Source organism: Ailuropoda melanoleuca, chromosome 16 (assembly GCF_002007445.2).
Source record: "Ailuropoda melanoleuca isolate Jingjing chromosome 16, ASM200744v2, whole genome shotgun sequence".
NCBI lineage: Eukaryota > Metazoa > Chordata > Mammalia > Carnivora > Ursidae > Ailuropoda > Ailuropoda melanoleuca.
In genome coordinates this window covers 40,816,095-40,834,576 of record NC_048233.1, presented here as the reverse complement: position 1 = coordinate 40,834,576, position 18,482 = coordinate 40,816,095, and the positions used below count along the sequence as shown (strand labels likewise).

At 41.4% G+C, this 18,482-nt stretch overlaps 1 protein-coding gene across 7 annotated transcripts in view; it reads right to left on the bottom strand.

Annotated features, from left to right (window-relative positions):
* ATF1 (activating transcription factor 1) overlaps positions 1-18,482 on the bottom strand; it is an 89,729-nt gene that overhangs the window by 28,940 nt on the left and 42,307 nt on the right. For 5 of the 7 annotated variants that reach the window (XM_034646564.1, XM_034646561.1, XM_034646560.1 and 2 more), the window contains exons 3-4: positions 14,729-14,848; positions 12,000-12,100 (exon numbers count right to left, since the gene is read on the bottom strand). In XM_034646564.1, the coding sequence (XP_034502455.1) occupies positions 12,000-12,100; positions 14,729-14,848 (221 nt within the window). The remainder of the gene's footprint in view (positions 1-11,999; positions 12,101-14,728; positions 14,849-18,482) is intronic. The other 2 variants (XM_034646562.1, XM_034646563.1) reach the window with 1 other exon arrangement.

The window sequence follows — 18,482 nt, the reverse complement described above, 5'->3', positions numbered from 1 at the left end:
CTAGCCTCCTTGGTTTCGATGAGAAATCTGTAATGATTCACACTGTTCCCTTTTAAGTAATGTGTCATTTTTCTCTGGCTGCTCCAAGAGTGTTGTCTTTACTTTTCAGCAGTTTGATTATGACCTGTCTGGGTAAGGGTTTTCTTATCTATGGCTTAGGATTTGCTGAGCCTTTTTTTTTTTTTTTTTAAAGATTTCTTTATCTGAGAGAGAGAGAGAATGCCAGCGAGCACAGTGGGGTGGGGCAGAGGGAGAGAGAGTGTCAAGTGGACTTCACGCTGGGGCCAACATGGGGCTCGATCTCATGACCCCTGAGATCATGAACTGAAACCAAGAGTCTGACACTTAACCGATTGTGCCACCCAGGCACCCCTGCTGAGCTTTCTGAATCTGTGGGTTTCACCAAATATGAGAACACTCTAGCTATTGTTTCTTTAAATTTTTTTTTTCTGCAACACACTTTTTCCTTCTCCTATGACCCACAAATGTTAGAACTTTTGGTATTGTCTCACAAGTCCTTGGGAATTAGGGAATTTGTCTAATCTTTCTTATTCAGATTGAATCATTTCCAATGAACTATCCATCTTTGAAGCTGGCTATCTCATATTTATTCTCCTACTGAACTCATCCAGTGAGGTTTTATTTCTGCTAACTGTATTTCTCGGCTCTAAAATTTCTATTTGGTTCTCTTTATATCTCGTACTTTTTTGCTACAAGTTCCTATCTTTCCATTCATTTCAGGAGAATTCACTCTTAATAAGAACATTTTAATAACAGCTCCTTTGAAGTTTTTGTCACATAATTCCAACATCTATGGCATCTGCTGACAGTCTTCCCAAGCAGTTAAGATTCTTCCAGGTTCTCTGTATGCCAAGTAATTTGGGACATTTTCAATATTATGACATCAGACTCTGGGGTCCTGTTTGAACCCTATGGAGAATATCTGATATTCTTGTTTTAGCAGGCTATCAATTTCACTGTATCCAGCTCACAACTTTTTTTTTTTAAGATTTTATTTATCTGACAGAGATGGAGACAGCTAGCAAGAGAGGGAACACAAGCAGGGGGAGTGGGAGAGGAAGAAGCAGGCTCATAGCGGAGGATCCTGATGTGGGGCTCGATCCCTTAACGCTGGGATCACACCCTGAGCTGAAAGCAGTCGCTTAACCGCTGTGCCACAGGCGCCCCCCAGCTCACAACTTCTGACCAGTATTCAGTGGACTGTGGTTCCAACATCAGTTCAGTTTTCTAAGCCTTTGCAGTGTTATTCAGATCCGGTCCCTGTGTGCACCATGAATTACTGGTCAGTCTAGGACTTGAGCCATTGTCTGTCCTATGTGTAGTTCAGTTCCCCAAATGCTAGGGAAGCCCATTTTCTTACTTATTTGCTGAACATTTATGAGTGGGTGCTGAAGTTTATCAAATACTTTGCATTTATTGAGTCCTCACTAATGGTAGTTTATTTCCTTGTATGTTTGATGATTTTTCACTGTGAATTCATATTTGGTTGGTCCTAATCTGGTGTACTCCAGAAAGCTTAACTTGGGGAAGCTTCCTTTCAGAGGTTCTAGCCTCCTGCAGGGATCCCAGCTTAACACAGAAAACTCAGGTTCACAGTTCCTTCCTGCAGTAGACCTGAAGTAATGGGTGTACCTTGGTTTTCATGCTGGCTTCCGCTTCCCACTCTGGTTTTGCCTCATGTATTTGTATTGTTAAAAAGAAAACCACAGGCCCAAAACGGCATCATTTAGGACGAGACCCCAACCCAGGACTTAATACCTAATCTAACTGCAGTTTTAACTTCCCCCACAAATATGGTGTTAACTAGTCAGCCAGAAGTGTTCAGATCACTGCTGATGAGTGCCACATGGGACCACTCCACCCCCCAAAGGAAGGCGAGGTAATCTGCATCATAAGAACCCCTGCTCTTCCCACTAAGAGAAAGAGAACAGTCTTTCTGGAAGCCTGGAACAGTCCATTTCATTTGCTAAAACTTTCCTGTCCCACCCTTCTTCCAATAAAAACCGTTCATTTTGTACAGCTCCTGAGAGCTCCCCTCCGCTTGCCAGATGGGATGCTGCCTAATTCATGGATTATTTAATAAAGCCAATTAGACCTTCAAATTTACGTGGCTGAATTCTGTTTAACAGATCTGGTGATGTCTGGATCAAAAGCAGGCTTCTGGCAGCATCTGGGGACAACAAAAAACACAGGCATGGAGCCCTACAAACCCTTCAGAGTTCAAAATCTTTCTCGCCTTATCTGAGGGCCCTTGGTAAGTCCCTCTCAGTTTTAGCTCTGCTCTTTTTGCATCCAGCTGCCCATCTGAATTTCCAGTAAAGGATTAGTGGGTCAGGCTAGACTGATGAGGTTCTAAGGGAGTACCTACCAGTCATTAACCCTTGGTTCAGCCCACACTTCCACCTTGGAATCCTTTCCTAGTTCCAGTCCACAGGCTGTCTTAGTTCACACTGGGAATTGCTGGTGGTACGGACACAAAGAATTCTTTTGGCCTTGGCCACTCCACAGTGACAGTTTTGGTTACTGCTGGTGTGATGAGGTGCTCGTTTGTCTGTCTTGTTTTGTGTAAATAAAGGTTATTGCTAGTGGGGATTTCAGAAACTGAAAACCCATACAAACTGGTGGGCCCAGGTCAAAGCGTTCAAGAGCTTTTCGAGCGCTTGCCACCTAACTTAAAGACTCCCAATGTTTGTACGAGCTGGTCAAGGAACGGGTTAGGTTGACACGAGTTCACCCACCGACTTCACGAATACCTGCACGCACTGTAAAACTACCCATGAATCTCAACCCCACGGCAAGTCCCTCTTAGCATTAGTTTGGCTCTGAGAAACCCAAAGGCCTAGTTAAAACAGATGGGATCCTTCGTATCTACAGAGCTGAGTGTGCCACCCTCTGGCACACCTGCTTATTTTATGTCTAAGCACTACAGTCCCAAAGTTACAGACACCTAGCAAGGTTAAACTTTTTTTTCTTTCTAGGTAAAACAAGGTGGAATTACAATGGCTGTTATGAGGAACGTCAAATTAGACAAGATTATTTAAGAACCTTTACACTTGAAAGCAAGGGTTACCTGTTTTAATTGGTGAGAAGCCTCTGAAACATTTCAAAATTCCAAAATAGTCTCATTAAAAGATTCATGGCACAAAGCTAATGAAAGGAAAAGGCACCTAAAACAAGGCCTTAAGACTGATGTAAATCCTCCGGCTCCCCCTGTCCTCTGACGACCCCCCCCAGTGAGCTGTGTGGGCTGCCTTCCCATTCCCCTGTAGAGACTGTGCCCTTTGGAAGTCAGAGCACTTGGGGCTCCCGGTGACCCTCTTCAGGCAGCTCTTACTCCCTGCTCTAAGGCTGAACTGAAGGCCCTAGTTTAAAAATTATAAAAATTCTTGAGGGTCCTCCTGAGGTTTAAGAAAAGAGATTATCTCCTGACCCAACTGGATGAGGGGAAATGAAACTTCATCTTGTCCCTTTGTTTCCAAATCCAGACCCAAGAGGTAATGATCCTTTCTCTCCTGGGAATGGCTGTTTCCTTTCCGTTTGTCTTGTTACCTCCTAAGAACACGGCTTAGCTCTCTGCCTGTCTGGGACAGGAGGCTAGCTGTTCTTTCTTTGGCTGTCTTTGGGAGTAACCCTAGATCTTCTTAAGATAATCTTTCACTCCCTCATTGAGGAGGCATTTTGGGTCCATCAGGTTGCCAGAAATATTTACTCTTTTCTCAGCTGACAAGATATTTGGAAGGATTTAATAACTCTTTAATCAGGAATGTGGCCAAACTGGAAGCTGATATTTAAAGGCTGACAGGAAAGCGAGAGAGCGTGAGTGAGTACAAGCAGGGGGAGCAGCAGACTCCCCACTGAGCAGGGAGCCCGATGTGGAACTTGGTCCAAGACTCAGGGATCATGACCTGAGCGAAGGCAGACGTTTAACCCACTGAGCCACCCAGGCATCCCTCATAGGAATTTTTTTTAAAAAGGCCTTATCCCCTAAGCTAAACGTACCCAGAGCAAAAGAAGACATTTCCATAAGTGGATGGGTGTGTCAGTCCTTTGGTATCCTTTAGTCACCACCCAATTCTTCTGAGGAATTAAAAAGAGCTGCCCTTGATTTAGGAACGTAGTCTTTACAGGATCAGAGGTGTGGTTCCAAGAACAACTCAAAGACCACCAATTCCCAAACCTCCCCTATTTATCTCAAAAGGCTTATAAATGTAAAAATTCTGGTTTGGGAGAACAGAAGGGAGTGGGAGGGAACAGAAGTTCTAGGAGAAGCTCGCATTTTTCTCCTGTGTCCTTAAAATGTACATGTTCAGAGTACCTGAATGGCTCAGATGGTAGAGTGCGAGATTCTTGATGTTGGCGTTATAAGTTCAAGCCCTATGTTGGGTGTAGAAATTACTTAATAAATAAGTAAATAAATAAAATGTAAATCTTCAATGTTATACCTGGTCTTTTCTAGGAACTCATATCTAGTCCATCTCTTTAAAATACAAATTTAATGGAGGTAATTCTTTCCTTTTCTTTTAAAGATTTTATTTATCTGAGGGAGAGAGAGAAAGAGAGACAAAGATAGTAACAGAGAGCACAAGCGAGCCGAGGGAGCACAAGTGGGGAGGAGAGGGAGAAGCAGGCTCCCTGCTGAACAGGGAATGTGATGCAGGGCTCAATCCCAGGATCATGACCTGAACCAAAGGCAGATGCTTAATGGACTGAGCCACCCAGGCGCCCCTTAAGAGGTAATTCTTATTAAGAAAAAACAAAAGGAGGAAAGGCTGTTGACAGACACGTCTTTAGGATTATCCACATTAAATAGCAAACTTATTCTGTGTAGGTCCCTGTTATCTCTTATTCTGTCAATAAAATATAATAACGTAGGATAATGGCTGGCTTCGTCTAATGTTTAATGAAGTTTTTGTAGGTAATCTACGCATAAAGACAAATTAAACAGATGTATGCAAGATAAAAGTTTGTAAGTGAACTTTTCAGTGATATTAGGTCAATTTGAATAGTTTTCCCCATTTATGGGGGGGGGTTAATCTAAAACTTCAAAGTTTTGCTGAGTTAGATTAAATGAGTTAAAATGCTAACCTCATTAAATATCTAAATCATTTCCAAATAAGACAAAATACTGCAACATTAATAACTAAACACAAGTTTATCTACTTCCGGCTTATTAAAGAGAAGCTAAAAGATATTTAGATATGTTAATGCTACACTGGAAAATTTTTAAAGATCTGCTGCTGGAAATTCTGAAATGTATTAATAAATTTGCAAATTTAAAGAAAGCTTGTGTAACAGTTCACAGTTGCTTATTTCTTATTTTCACTAGAAATTAAGGCTTCTAAAGGTTAAGAGTTCTAATTAACATACGTAACTAAAACGAACAATAAGGAAAACATCTCCATATGCCAAGAAAGTAGGATGTGCTTTCAATGGAAAAAAAAAAGGTAGGAGAAATACACTTTTTTTTTTTTTTTTGGTCCTAAAATAAGGCTAGCTGTCTACAGAGGAAAAATATAGGACAAAATCAGAATGTAGGAAAAAAAAAAAAGTTGTAGAAGGTTTGTGGCAGAGGAATCTTTGAAAAGGAATTTCAGTGTGTGGTCCAGCTGGTTAAGACTAAAATAAATTTATTTTAAAAAATGAGCTTTAATATCAAAAGTAATCTGGTGCAAAATTACAATTTGGTTTTCTCTCTGGTCTGATTTTGGTAAGACTGTGAAAATTTCTTTACTTTTAAAATTTCATAATGATTTGGGATCCTGTTTAGGCAAGTGCTTTAAAACCTATTTTTGAGGGGCGCCTGGGGGGTGCTCAGTCTGTTGAACATCTGATTCTTGTTTTTGGCTTAGGTCATGGTCTCGGGGTGGTGGGATCAAGCTGTTGGGCTCTGCTTGGCGGGAACCTGCTGGAGAGCCTCTCTCCCTCTGTGCCACAACCCCCCCAAACGCATGTGTGCTCTCTCGCTTAAAAAAACTTTCAAAAATAGGGTTTTCTTTTCCTTTTCAAATGTTTGTTTATATAAAGATTTTATTTGAGAGAGTGAGCGAGAAGAGCACGGGGTGGGGGGGGTAGTAGAGAAAGAGAGGGAGAAACAGGCTCCCCACTGGGCAGGGAGCCTGATGTGGGGCGCAATCCTGGGACTCCAGGATCATAACCTGAGCCCAAGGCAGACGCTTAACTGAGCCACCCAGGTGCCCCAAAAGTTTTTCTATTTTTGACAAACTTCCCAAAATTAAGGGGTTTTTAAAAAGATTTTCTTTTTAGGTAATCTCAACATCCAACATGGGGCTTGAATAAGAGTCAAAAGTTCTACTGACTGATGGGGCGCCTAGCTGGCGCAGTCGTTGGGCGTCTGCCTTCGGCTCAGGGCGTGATCCCGGCGTTCCGGGATCGAGTCCCACATCGGGCTCCTCCGCTGGGAGCCTGCTTCTTCCTCCCCCACTCCCCTGCTGTGTTCNTCTCCGCGATGAGCCTGCTTCTTCCTCGCCCACTCCCCTGCTGTGTTCCCCTCTCTCGCTGGCTATCTATCTCTGACACATAAATAAATAAAATCTTTAAAAAAAAAAAAAAAGTTCTACTGATTGAGCCAGCCAGGAACCCCCAAAATTTATTTCTAAATAAAATCTTTTTGACCTGGAATATCCCAAAGAATTTGTTAAACTAATTAGGTTTATTTGATATGTAAGCAACATGGGAAGCACTGTTAAGTAATTTTAAGCCTTCTTTCTATTGTAAGACTGCAACACACGTGGATAAAGTTTATTCTGCTTCTGCAAAAATGGTCCCTCAATGCCAGATTCCTGCCGTCATGATGTCCTTGTAACGTGGCAACAGCCTACTCCTAAATCAGAGAAATTACGGTGGAGTAGTTACAGCTATGAGTAACCCAAGATGGGCCGCTGGGTTCTTTCCCACTTTCTGGCAAATCTCAGTTTTTGGTTTTTACATTTCTTTACCCACTATGGTATGTTTAAGACGACTCAAATTATAAATAAACACGGTGTGGACACTTCCATAAGACTGCAAAAACAGTGCACCATCAATGTCTAACCTGGAAATTTTCCATAATCCTGGAAAAACTTGTTTCCAGAGGCCTCAAACCTCCTTCCAAGCACTCTGAACACCTGTGGCAGGACTTCATTCATTTGCCACCTAGTACAGGGGTGATCAAATGTTATTTATGTGTGTTTTCTGGAGATAGACTGAAGTTTGCCAGGGTGAGGGCGTATGTCTTGCAGCAGGGGAAAACCAACAAACAAAACCTTTAGAAAACGCGTTTCCCACTTGGGTTATGCCTTCTGTTGAGGCACCCAAAATCATTCAAGCCTTGAAAAAGGCCTTACAAACACCCTGGAATTATCACTGCCCCTATCACCCTCAATCATCAGGCAAGGTTGAAAGAACTAATGACATTCTCAAAATCTCTAAGCTTGAAACTGCTGGATCCCTTGGCCTAAGACGTTGCTACTGGCCCTGCTCAAACTCACTCCACAGGAGACAGTTGCCGACAGACCGTGGCTACTGGCATATGACTTTCTGCTGATTCCTGGGTGTCATGTGCTAGGATAACCACCCAGTTACTGTAAGTCTGTAATGTCTTATACTAAAGCCTAGCATCAACAGGTTAAAGGAACCTTCCCTCACCTTATCAAAGGATCCTGTTATTCACAGTCTGGAGCCTGGTGACCAGTATTTTGGAAAGGTTATCAAAACAATAAATAAAATAATCGACACAGAAACACCCAGCTCTCCAGCCTGTTGGAAACTACCTTACCAAGTGTTCCTGACTACTGACACTGCTGCAAAACCAGAAGGTAGCCTTGGGTACACACCACACAGCTGAAGAAGGCTCTACCAGACACCTGGTCCTATACAGATGCTGGAGTTCCCTAAATCAAATTGACAAGAAAAGAGAAGTAGCTTACATCAAGGTAGATTGCTTCCACCCAACAAGATGGATCAAGACTTCATAGCGGCGGCACCTGGGTGGCTCACACTGGGTAAGCGTCTGCCTTTGGCTCAGGTCATAATCTCAGGATCCTGAGATTGAGCCCCACATCAGGCTCCCTGCTCATCGGGGAGTCTGCTTCTCCCTCTCCCTCTGCCTCGTCGACCTTGCTCATGCTCGCTCTCTCTCAAATCTTAAAGACTTCATACTTTTATTGCATTATCTGTTGCTAAAACAGCAAACCTCCTAGCCAAGCTGTCCTTGATAAAAGAATAGCTCTTGCTTCATCTTTTAGCTGAGCAAGAAGGTGTCCGTGCTGTGGCCAACACCACCTGTTTCTGGGCCTGGATTAACACTTTTGGAGAAGGTGAAAGTCACTTACAAAACATCACAGAACAAGACATTTGGCTTAAAAAGGGGACTCTCCTTCCACAAGGAGAGTTACTTGACTTACTTGATTTTGATTGGTTTAGGTCTTGGGGACCATGGCTCTAAGTTGCACTCCAAATATTGATAATTATTCTACTTATAGTAATCATAACAATTTCCTGCGTGCACTGTATTCTCTCAAAAGCTTTCAATGAATGTTCATAGCCGCTAACCACCGAACAACGATCTCACTTAAAACTGAAACACAATGGGCACCTGGGTGCTTCAGTCAGTTAACCGTCTGCCTTTCGCTCAGGTCACGATCTCAGAGTCCTGAGATCGAGCCCCATTGCTTCTCTCTTTCCCAAAAAAAAAAAAAAAAAAAAAGACTGAAACACAAAGACAATGTAAACCTGAAGCTGTGACCTGTGAATATCACAAAGAAGAAGAAGAAAGTCTGGATATCACACAAAAGGAAAACAAAAACCGCAAGAACTTCTGAGTGCTGAGAGCAGCACTAATGCCTTAAAATTTGATCACATCTCAGTTAAGCTGAGTCTGATCAAAAGGAAGGAACTGTTGAAAAGCAAAGGCCCAAAATGGAATCACTTAGGCCAAGTCCCTAAACTGGGGCTTAATACTTACTTTAACTGCAGTTTCAGCCTCCCCCCCCAACCCCCACAGAAATGTAGTCACAACTAGTCAGTCAGAAATTTTCAGATGAGTACCAGTGAGGTAATTTGTCACATGGGTCCTCTCTATCCCCCCAAGGAAGATGAGAATCTGTATAATAAGACCCCCTGACTGTTTCCCCTAAGGGAAAGAGATCTTGACTGGAACAATCCTTTTACTTACAACTCTTGCCCCACCCTCCTTCCCACATAGAAACCTTCCATTTTGCTCCCCGCCCCCTGTTTAAAAATAGGCTCCAGGCCCAGTGTGGGGCCAATCAATGCAGGGCTTGAACTCATGGCCCTGAGATCAAGACCTGAGCTGAAATCAAGAATTGGATGCTTAACTGACTGAGCCATCTAGTCGCCCTTCCATTTTGTATAGCTACTCAAAGGTCCCTTCTACTTGCTAACTGGGATGCTGCCCAATTCATGAATTCTGTAACAAAGCCAATTAGACTAAATTTTAACATTATGAATATGGTTTTTATGTTTACTGCGGGAAGGTGATATTTCTATTATTTCCTATAAATGCACAATACATTAACAAGCATTTTATCCAGGGGCTGTTTTGTTGTTTGGAGATTGCATCCAATAATCTAAGGTTAAGTCCAATCAATACCATATAAGTAAGCACATATTTCTCCTGGTAAAAGTCTTTGAATTTTTTTTAAAGATTTATTTATTTGAGAGAGAGAACAAGAGCAGTGGGAGCAGCAGAGGGAGAGGGAGAGAGACCCCCAAGCGGACTCAGAGCTGAGCCCGACACGGGGCTCAACTTCATGACTCTGAAATCACAGCCTGAGCTGAGAACCAAGAGCTGGACGCTTAACCACCTGCGCCACCCAGGCACCCCTGTATTTTGTTTTTAAACTACCTAAATGGATCATTATCATTCTAAAAATCAACGGTTCTAAGAAGCCAGTGCATCTGCTAGTTTGTCATTTTTTCTTATATTCACATTCCTTCCACTTGGATGGAATTTTCTTCTTCCTGAGGTATACACTTGCATAATCTCTTAAATCAGTTTGAAATAATTTTTATTTCACCATTATTTTTGAGTGATTGTTCAGTTGGGTATAAAGCTCCAGAATGACAGCTTCTCTTGTCATTTGAAGATTTTCTAGGGGTGCGTGGGTAGCTCAGTTAAATGTCTACCTCTGGCTCAGGTCCTGGGATCAAGCCCCATGTTGTGCTCCCTGTTCAGTGGGCAGTCTGCTTCACCCTCTGTCCCTCTCCTTGCCTGTATGCAGATGTGCATGTGCTCTCTCTCTCAAATAAATGGAAAATCTTAAAAAAAAAAATAAAGATCTTCTAGTCCATTGTCTTCTAATACCACCATTCAAAACCTGTTATCAGTCTAATGGTCATTCTTTTCTAGGTAATCTTTTTTCTTTAGAAGCTTTTAAGATCTTACTGTTATCTTTGGTGTTCTCCAGTTTTATTTAAATAAGTTACATCTAGATTTAGATTTCTTTTAACTTATCTTGTTTGGGACCTTGCTTTCTGAAGCTGACAGATTCATGTCTTAGAAATTTCAGTCATTAGCGAAAAGCTACTGGCACTGCTCTTCGACATTCTAGGTCATTCACTTGGAGTTATAGCTCCCGGGTCCCTAATTCTCTCAATTATATGTAATCTGCTATATAAATTTAAAATTCCTCAACAGTTTTTAGCAATTATATTTTACTATCTGAAGTTCTTTGGTGGTTTCATTCTTATTGTATCACCTGCTGCTTGCTAAAAATGGATTCGTTTCAGCTTTTTATAATTTCAGGCTGTGAGCTCATTTTAGTAGGGTTTCTTTTTCATCCCTCCCACCCCCACCAAAATTCACAAAATTTGTCTGTTCATTAACTGTTTATTCAGCAGAGTCCAAATTCCTTAACACGGTAATAAGGTTCTAAAAGAAATTTGGCTCTTGTTTACCTTTTTTTGCTAAACCTCCTCTTCCTTAAGTTCCCAATTTCCAAAACGGGACAACCTCTTTCATACAATACTTCGATTACACTGTCCCTCAGCCTAAGCTCTTTTCCTGCTACCAAACCCCTCCCTGCCCCTTTCTCACAAAATTTTTCAGATTGCTGGTGATCCAAATGACATCTTTTATGAAGTCTTTCCTATTTATTCCACTAGGCAGGAATGACTATACCCTATACAGAGTTCTCTTATAGCATCTAAAATCTTACTGTATTTGTTTATATACTTTCAAAGACAGCATTTCATCATTTTCTGTCTCCCTTTCCTCCTGCCTTCTAGCTGTTTCGTTCAACAAGTAGTAACTGAGCACCTACTCCTGCACGGTCACTCTGCAGTGCAGAAAATTATTTAGGAGCATGGCCCGTGTACATTTTTTTTTTTTTAAGTTTCTTTTTAGTAAACCTCTTTAACGTGGGGTCTGAACTCACGACCAGCCCCCAACCCCACCCAGATCAAGAGTCGCTTTCTCTTCTGACTGAGCCAGCTAGGTGCCCCTGGCCCATGTATTATTAACTGGAATTCCAACAGGATGAGATAAATACTATTAACAGATATTAGTAAAAAGAATGCCACAGAAGACAGACCTAACTTGGTCTCAGGAGTTGGAAAGAAGGTAATCAGAAGATTCCCAGGAGGAAAAAAGGCTTAAAGTATGTTCAGGAGTTACAAGAATGAAGAAAAATGTGTTTCAGCAAAGGGACAAAGGCCCAGAGTTAGGAAGCCAAGAAAGGGAACAGAAGCTAGTTCAATTCCTTAAATCTACAGTCCTTCTTCCACGTTGCTATTAATTTTCTAAAAGTAAATATGGCAATCTAGTACTTTGCCAGAAGGAAGACTAAATTCCTCTTTAGGACAGCAATTCAGGCCCTCATAATCTGGCTCAAATCTCTCTTAACATTTCCCATCCTATACAGACACATGCTCCCTCTATATAGTTTGCTTTTGCACAGCACCATTCTAACTCATCGGTATTACATCACACAAGCAGTATTTTAAACATGAGTACTCACCTGTAAGATGGGCGCCGTGCTAGGATTCCGTGGGCTTTCTGCGAGGAGCCTATACTGTCTGATGAGTCCTGAGACTCCTCACTTTCTGATAAAGATGATACCTGAAAAACAGAACTCATTTTATGGTGATGAACAATGCAGGTGGAAAACAATTTAATTTTTACTTTCAGAAAATATGTTCTGTCTCCTGCCACCCAAATTCATTTATCATTAAATCTAAGGTCTAAAAGAAAGGAACAAAAGAAAAAGCAAAATTTATTTCAGAGGCTCAAACTACTTAAAGGAACATACAAAAATACAGCATGCTCCAAATTAAGAAGAAAGTCTGTCCCTAAAATAAAGCAATACTATTTTACTAGAGTTATAAAGACCAGTCTCTGATTTCTACCCTATTTCTAAACTGATGCACAGTACTCAGTTTTTTTTTTAAATCAATAATCTGATTTGGATTCTGGACATGCTAATGCTGAAATGGCTAACTTTAAAATGCTATTAGAAATCCAACCATTATCAAATTATTAGATAAAACATTGCAGAAACTGCTAAATATACAAGCCTTTGAGTCAGGGAAGAGGTCTCGGGCTGGACATATAAACTTGGGAGTCACAGATCTTTAGAAATCCTTAAAGCTGTAAGACTGGATGAGCCCAATATACAGAGAAGAGGACCAAGGACAAAACCCAGGAATACTCTAACATTAACAGGTTGGGAGGAAGGGGAGGAACCAGCAAGTAAGACCAAGAACAAGCCACCATTCAGACAGGAAGAATACCAGATAAGTGACGTGTCCTAGAGAGCTAGCAAAACCAGTGTATTAAAAAGAATGATCAGCTATGTCAAGTGATGCTAACAGGTAAAGTGAAACAAGGACTGAGAACAGATCATTAGCTTTAGCAAGATGGAGGTCACTGGCAAGGGTGGGTATAAACATGCAATTCAGGGGCGCCTGAGTGGCTCAGTCGTTAAGCGTCTGCCTTCGGCTCAGGGCGTGATCCCAGCGTTCTGGAATCGAGCCCCACATCAGGATCCTCCGCTAAGAGCCTGCTTCTCCCTCTCCCACTCCCCCTGCTTGTGTTCCCTCTCTTGCTGGCTGTCTCTCTGTCAAATAAAACAAAACAAAACAAAACATGCAATTCAGAAATCCGTACTATTAGGCTTTATCTCACAATTAAATGAGTTAATACATGTACAGCACTTAGTGCATGGCATATAGCAAGCACATATTAAGTGGTAACTATTAATAATAAGCCCTTTAAAATTATGTCAACACAATAACCACATGCAAGTTTTAAGTTATCTTACTATTATGAAAACAAGTTATTTTCAATTTTTAAAATATATTAAAATTCCTAACATTTGTCCAAAGTTGTACTGTGACACCTGACTTCATCTTTATTTTAAAAAAATAAAATAACCCAAACAGGCTTCTAGAAAGGACGTAACAAATCGATGCTCTACATTACTATCTACAGAGAGCTTTCCCCTAAAAGGAATCAGACTTAGATCTTAAGCTTCCAGGGAAACTTGTTTTACATTCTATAATCTTCAAAAACAAGTTCGAGTGTACAACTACTTATTTGTATCTTATATTAAATCTCTATCTTTTGGCAGAAAATGCTAAACTGGTCACAACCTGTAATAATTAAGAAATAGTAACGGGGGCGCCTGGGTGGCACAGCGGTTAAGTGTCTGCCTTCGGCTCAGGGCGTGATCCCGGCGTTGTGGGATCGAGCCCCATCAGGCTCCTCTGCTATGAGCCTGCTTCTTCCTCTCCCACTCCCCCTGCTTGTGTTCCCTCTCTCGCTGGCTGTCTCTATCTCTGTCAAATAAATAAATACAATCTTTAAAAAAAAAAAAGAAAAAAAGAAATAGTAATGGATATTATACTTCCTCAAGCATCATGGATATACCAGTCTAACCTAAACCTTTAACTATTTTCACTGTCCCTAAATTTACTCCAAAGTCTCCCAATGAACTCAAGAAAATAATTTCTGGAGCTAAGAGATTACTTATATAACTAAGATCAAATATTTCTCTTTAATGACAGCACTGGCAAGTAAGAGTGAAATCTTCATAGAAAAACTCAAAATTCCATGCAGTAGCCACTTTTCATACAGGAAAACCACATTAAAGATACAGCTTTAGAGCAGACACCACCACCAGATACTTTATAAACAGCAGGAAACAATGAGGTAGGACCAAATGCGTTCTTAGACCATGGGAGCCAGCAGATAAAATGGGGAGAAAGAGTAGAAAGAAAAAGAACCCAGGATTGCTTTTCTTTCTACTGCTGTCAGGTGGTAATATGAAGGTAGACAGATCTTATTTAGAACTTGCCTCTACTATGAGAGAACTCTCTTATTTGACCTCCACAAAGCATAAGGTATGCACTTTTATTACTTTGCTGACACTAACACCATCGCCCTTGCTTCAGAATTCTCCTTTTCATGAAAGATACCACTGGGACAAAAAGGTGCTTTCCCATAAGGAAGTCTCATTTCCGAGCAATAACTTCCCCCCAAATTGTCTCACTTTTTCCCTGGGTAGTCTATACACGAAACTAGAAATTCTCAAACTTTTCTATTTGCCTCATTTGTCCTACAGTCTAATTTCAAAGACCATCTTATTATCTTGGCTTATAATACTGTAGCTATAGCAACTTCAATGTGTCCAAAGACTCAGGGTATAAAGTCCCCTCTCTCAACCACTAAGTCTTTGAATTTCTGTACCGTTTGCACGTGTGGTGGGTGAATTACAGAAGACTGAGCTGTCTGGATGACCCCCTGAACCTGTACTTGCTCTCCAGGAAGAGGTATAATTGTCACTGGCGCAGATCCTCTTAATGCCATCTAAGAACAAATAAAAATTCAATTAACAAATATGTATTATACCTATACACATAAGACAGCTGAGTTCTTAACACTGGAAAACATATTTCAGAGCTTATTATATTTAACCACATCTATTAATCAAACATTAGGTATCTTCTAGGGGCCAGACACTATACTAGGGGGTTGACATTACAAACGAATTACAACAAACCAACCAAGAGCTATATATAATAGGAGAGAAAAAACCAGAAAATACTGGACCATGGGAGCAAAGGAAGGGTGCTACTTCATCTGGGCCTTGAAGGATAAGCGATTCCCTGAAGGTGCATATGGGGCTGGGGGGTTGGAAGATTTGGGGCAGAGAAATGATGGTGCAAAAATATGGAGGCTCTTTAGAACATGTTAATCTGAAGAGATCTGGCTGAAAACCAATCCAGAAACCTAGAGTCAAAAAGTGAGAGAAATACCTACTTTGGGCAGTGTTTTTAAAGAAAAATCAAAAATTTAAAATTAATAATTCAATCATGAGATTATAATTTATTTCTACGGAAATCAAATGGGGTTTCACGGAAATACCATAATAAAATGCTAAATCAAGAAAAGCCCACCCATCATTCTTCAAGGCTCAGCTCAAGTTCTACCTCTTCCAAGAAGCTTTTTTTGTATGTTTACAGTTAACAGCGATCTCTCACCTTCCTGTGGACTACACTGGTTCATAGCATTCACCTTGGAGTTAAATAACAAAATAAAATCCAAGGCTGCTTTCTCAGGTACTGTAAAAGTCAACTTCCTGACAGCTCCGCTTCTTTCTTTGCATAAAGCCCCCCGAACAATGCCTTATTCCCTTTCTTTTCCCCTTCCCAAGACGGGATTAAATTCCAGACTCATCATCCCCCAAAATGTCCAGGTCATTAAATTTTGTATAGAAAATGTTATCCAGGTACTGAGAACTGCAAACTCTCAGGACATACAACTCCATCAATTTCTCCCATCACATACTAAAAGACATAACCAAATACTAGTACAGCTTTTATCAGCTTAAGATCATGTCCCTAGGATGACCCTAAGCCCCCTTAAAATGCCTGCCTGAGAAGGCTCAGGGCTGCCAAAAAGACTGTTCCAGTTAAAACCTGACTAGAGGTCCCTGACCTCACTTTGCTTAGAGCATTTTTAGAAAACCTGCAGTTATAAACCCTTTCTCTGATCCTTGAGATATAAAACTTCTACAACCCAGAAATGTCTTTTCTCAAGAACCTGGGAGCCGTTGCTTTGAAATGTAATCATCAGGAAGAATAGGGCCCTTGTCTCCCAGTTTCTGTGGGACAGAAGTCTAACTTTGATAAACATCAATTAGCAAACACAGATGGCCTAATCACATTGGCCAACCTCCCAACCTAATATCTTCAGAACTTTTCCTTTAGCACATCCCCGCACTGAAAAAGGTTCTCACCTTTTGTTTCAGTAGATTTGAACTCAATTTGTGCTGCAGTCTCTCTTCCCTACTGCTTTCACTAGTCTGAATGAAATCTGTCTTGCTACCTTTAACACATGTCTGGCTATCTTTCTCTTTGACAGTACCCCAATCAGAGGATACAAAAATTAACGAGTTAAAATATAATTCTCGAATCTTTAGATTCCAGCTCTAGAGTTACCATTACACTCAGAAAAAAATAAATGAATGCCCCCTTACCTTTTAGACCCTAACTGAAGCCAATCACTCAACTAACAGGGAGAGCCCGTGGTGGGATTAATTTACATTTCTACAAAGGTAAAAGCAATCATTCATCCAGGGTTTCTGGCCATCCTTGTGATTTTGTGCAGACTGTGGGTCTGGCAGGTGGGGAAAAAAGCACTAGATTTTGTTTTAGCTATTAGTAATCCCCCACCCCTTATAACCTCACAAAATGCTCATTATTCAGGGTCCCAAAGCCTGGTATTTTCCCACCCCCACTCTCCAACTTCATAATTTAAATCCTGAGGTCACTCTGAAAGGAATAAAAGCAGCCGGTCCCCCAATTTTAACACGAGGTTGAAACAAAGATGACTACCTCCACATATTACGTTTCAGTACTAACCACTTTCTGCAGTGGTGGAAGTGTTCTATATCTGTACGATCCAATACGGTTGTCACTGGCCACATGTGAATACTAAGCATTTGAAATGCGGCTAGTGTGACTGAGGGACTGATTTTCAATTTTACTTAATTTATTTTATTTTTTAAAAGATTTTATTTATTTATTTGACAGAGATAGAGACAGCCAGAGAGAGAGGGAACACAAGCAGGGGGAGTGGGACAGGAAGAAGCAGGCTCCCAGTGGAGGAGCCTGATGTGGGGCTCGATCCCATAACGCTGGGATCACGCCCTGAGCCGAAGGCAGATGCTTAACCGCTGGGCCACCAAGGCGCCCCTCAATTTTACTTAATTTTAAATAATTTAAATTAAAATGGAAATATCCACCTTTGGCTAGTGGCTACCACAGTGAACAGTGCAGTTCTACATTTTAAGAGTTGTACAACTTGGTAGTACACTACGGCTGCAACCTCAGAACTTCTCTTAGGAGAGATTATTAGAGGAAGGAGAAAGAAAAGGATTTTGCTGGAGCTGCTCTGGTTAAATTGGGAGCTACTGGACAAACACCCGATTTCCTCTCACTCCCTGGGGTAGATGAGCCCAAAGTTCCTCTTATATAAGCAACTAGACAAAAATTATGATGCTCCTTAAGCTACCTAATTAAGGAATCCTTGGACTGTAAATACTTGGGTGAGGGAGGGGCAGATAGTTAGCAGAACGTCATGGGAAAGAAGCCTCCTGTTTTGTCAGAGTTTGAATCCAAAGTCTTTTGGGGGAGGGGGGAGGGAGAGAGAATCTTAAGCAGGCTTCACGCCCAGCGCAGAGCCCAACTCGGCTGGATCTCACACCCTGAGATCATGACCTGAACTGAAACCAAGAGTTGGGACACTTAACCGAATGAGCCTAGGCGCCCAAATTCAGTTTTTTAACTCCAGAAAGGCACATAAGCTTTGGAGACAGATAAGCTTGGGCTGACTTTCAGCTAAAGGCACTCACTAACTGTGATGCTAAGAAAATTATTTAACCTCTCAGGACCTCAGTTTCCTCTTCTGTAAACAGAACTATCTTTTTCACAGTCTTATAGTGAAGATTAAAACAAGTAATAACGTAAAGACAAAGGGTGGGGTAAAAGTTGAAAAGAAAAAGCCTACATATATGTCTCTTATTTGGATCCTGGCTCAACAAACTGCTGAAAAATGTATGTGTGTGCATTGTGAGGAAGAGGACAGCGTAGAAGGATCCTGTGCTCATCTCATCCCACAGACACACAAAGATAACAGCTACATCTGCGCAACCAACTGAACATGAGATGAAGACTGGCACAACAAACCTTCACAGAGAGGAGGCCACCTTGGAAAGGGTAGGAGGAGCAGAGAGGTGGGTGAAAACCAACACCCCTGGGGAGACTAACCACAAACGGGAGAGACACCACAAGCACAGAGAAGCAAGAGGATTATACCCCACACCAGACACCCCGTGCACTGGGGACCCACACTGGGAAGGCAAATCACCACATCTGGCTTTGAAAACCAGTGGGGCTTGGGGCGCCTGGGTGGCTCAGTCGTTAAGCATCTGCCTTCA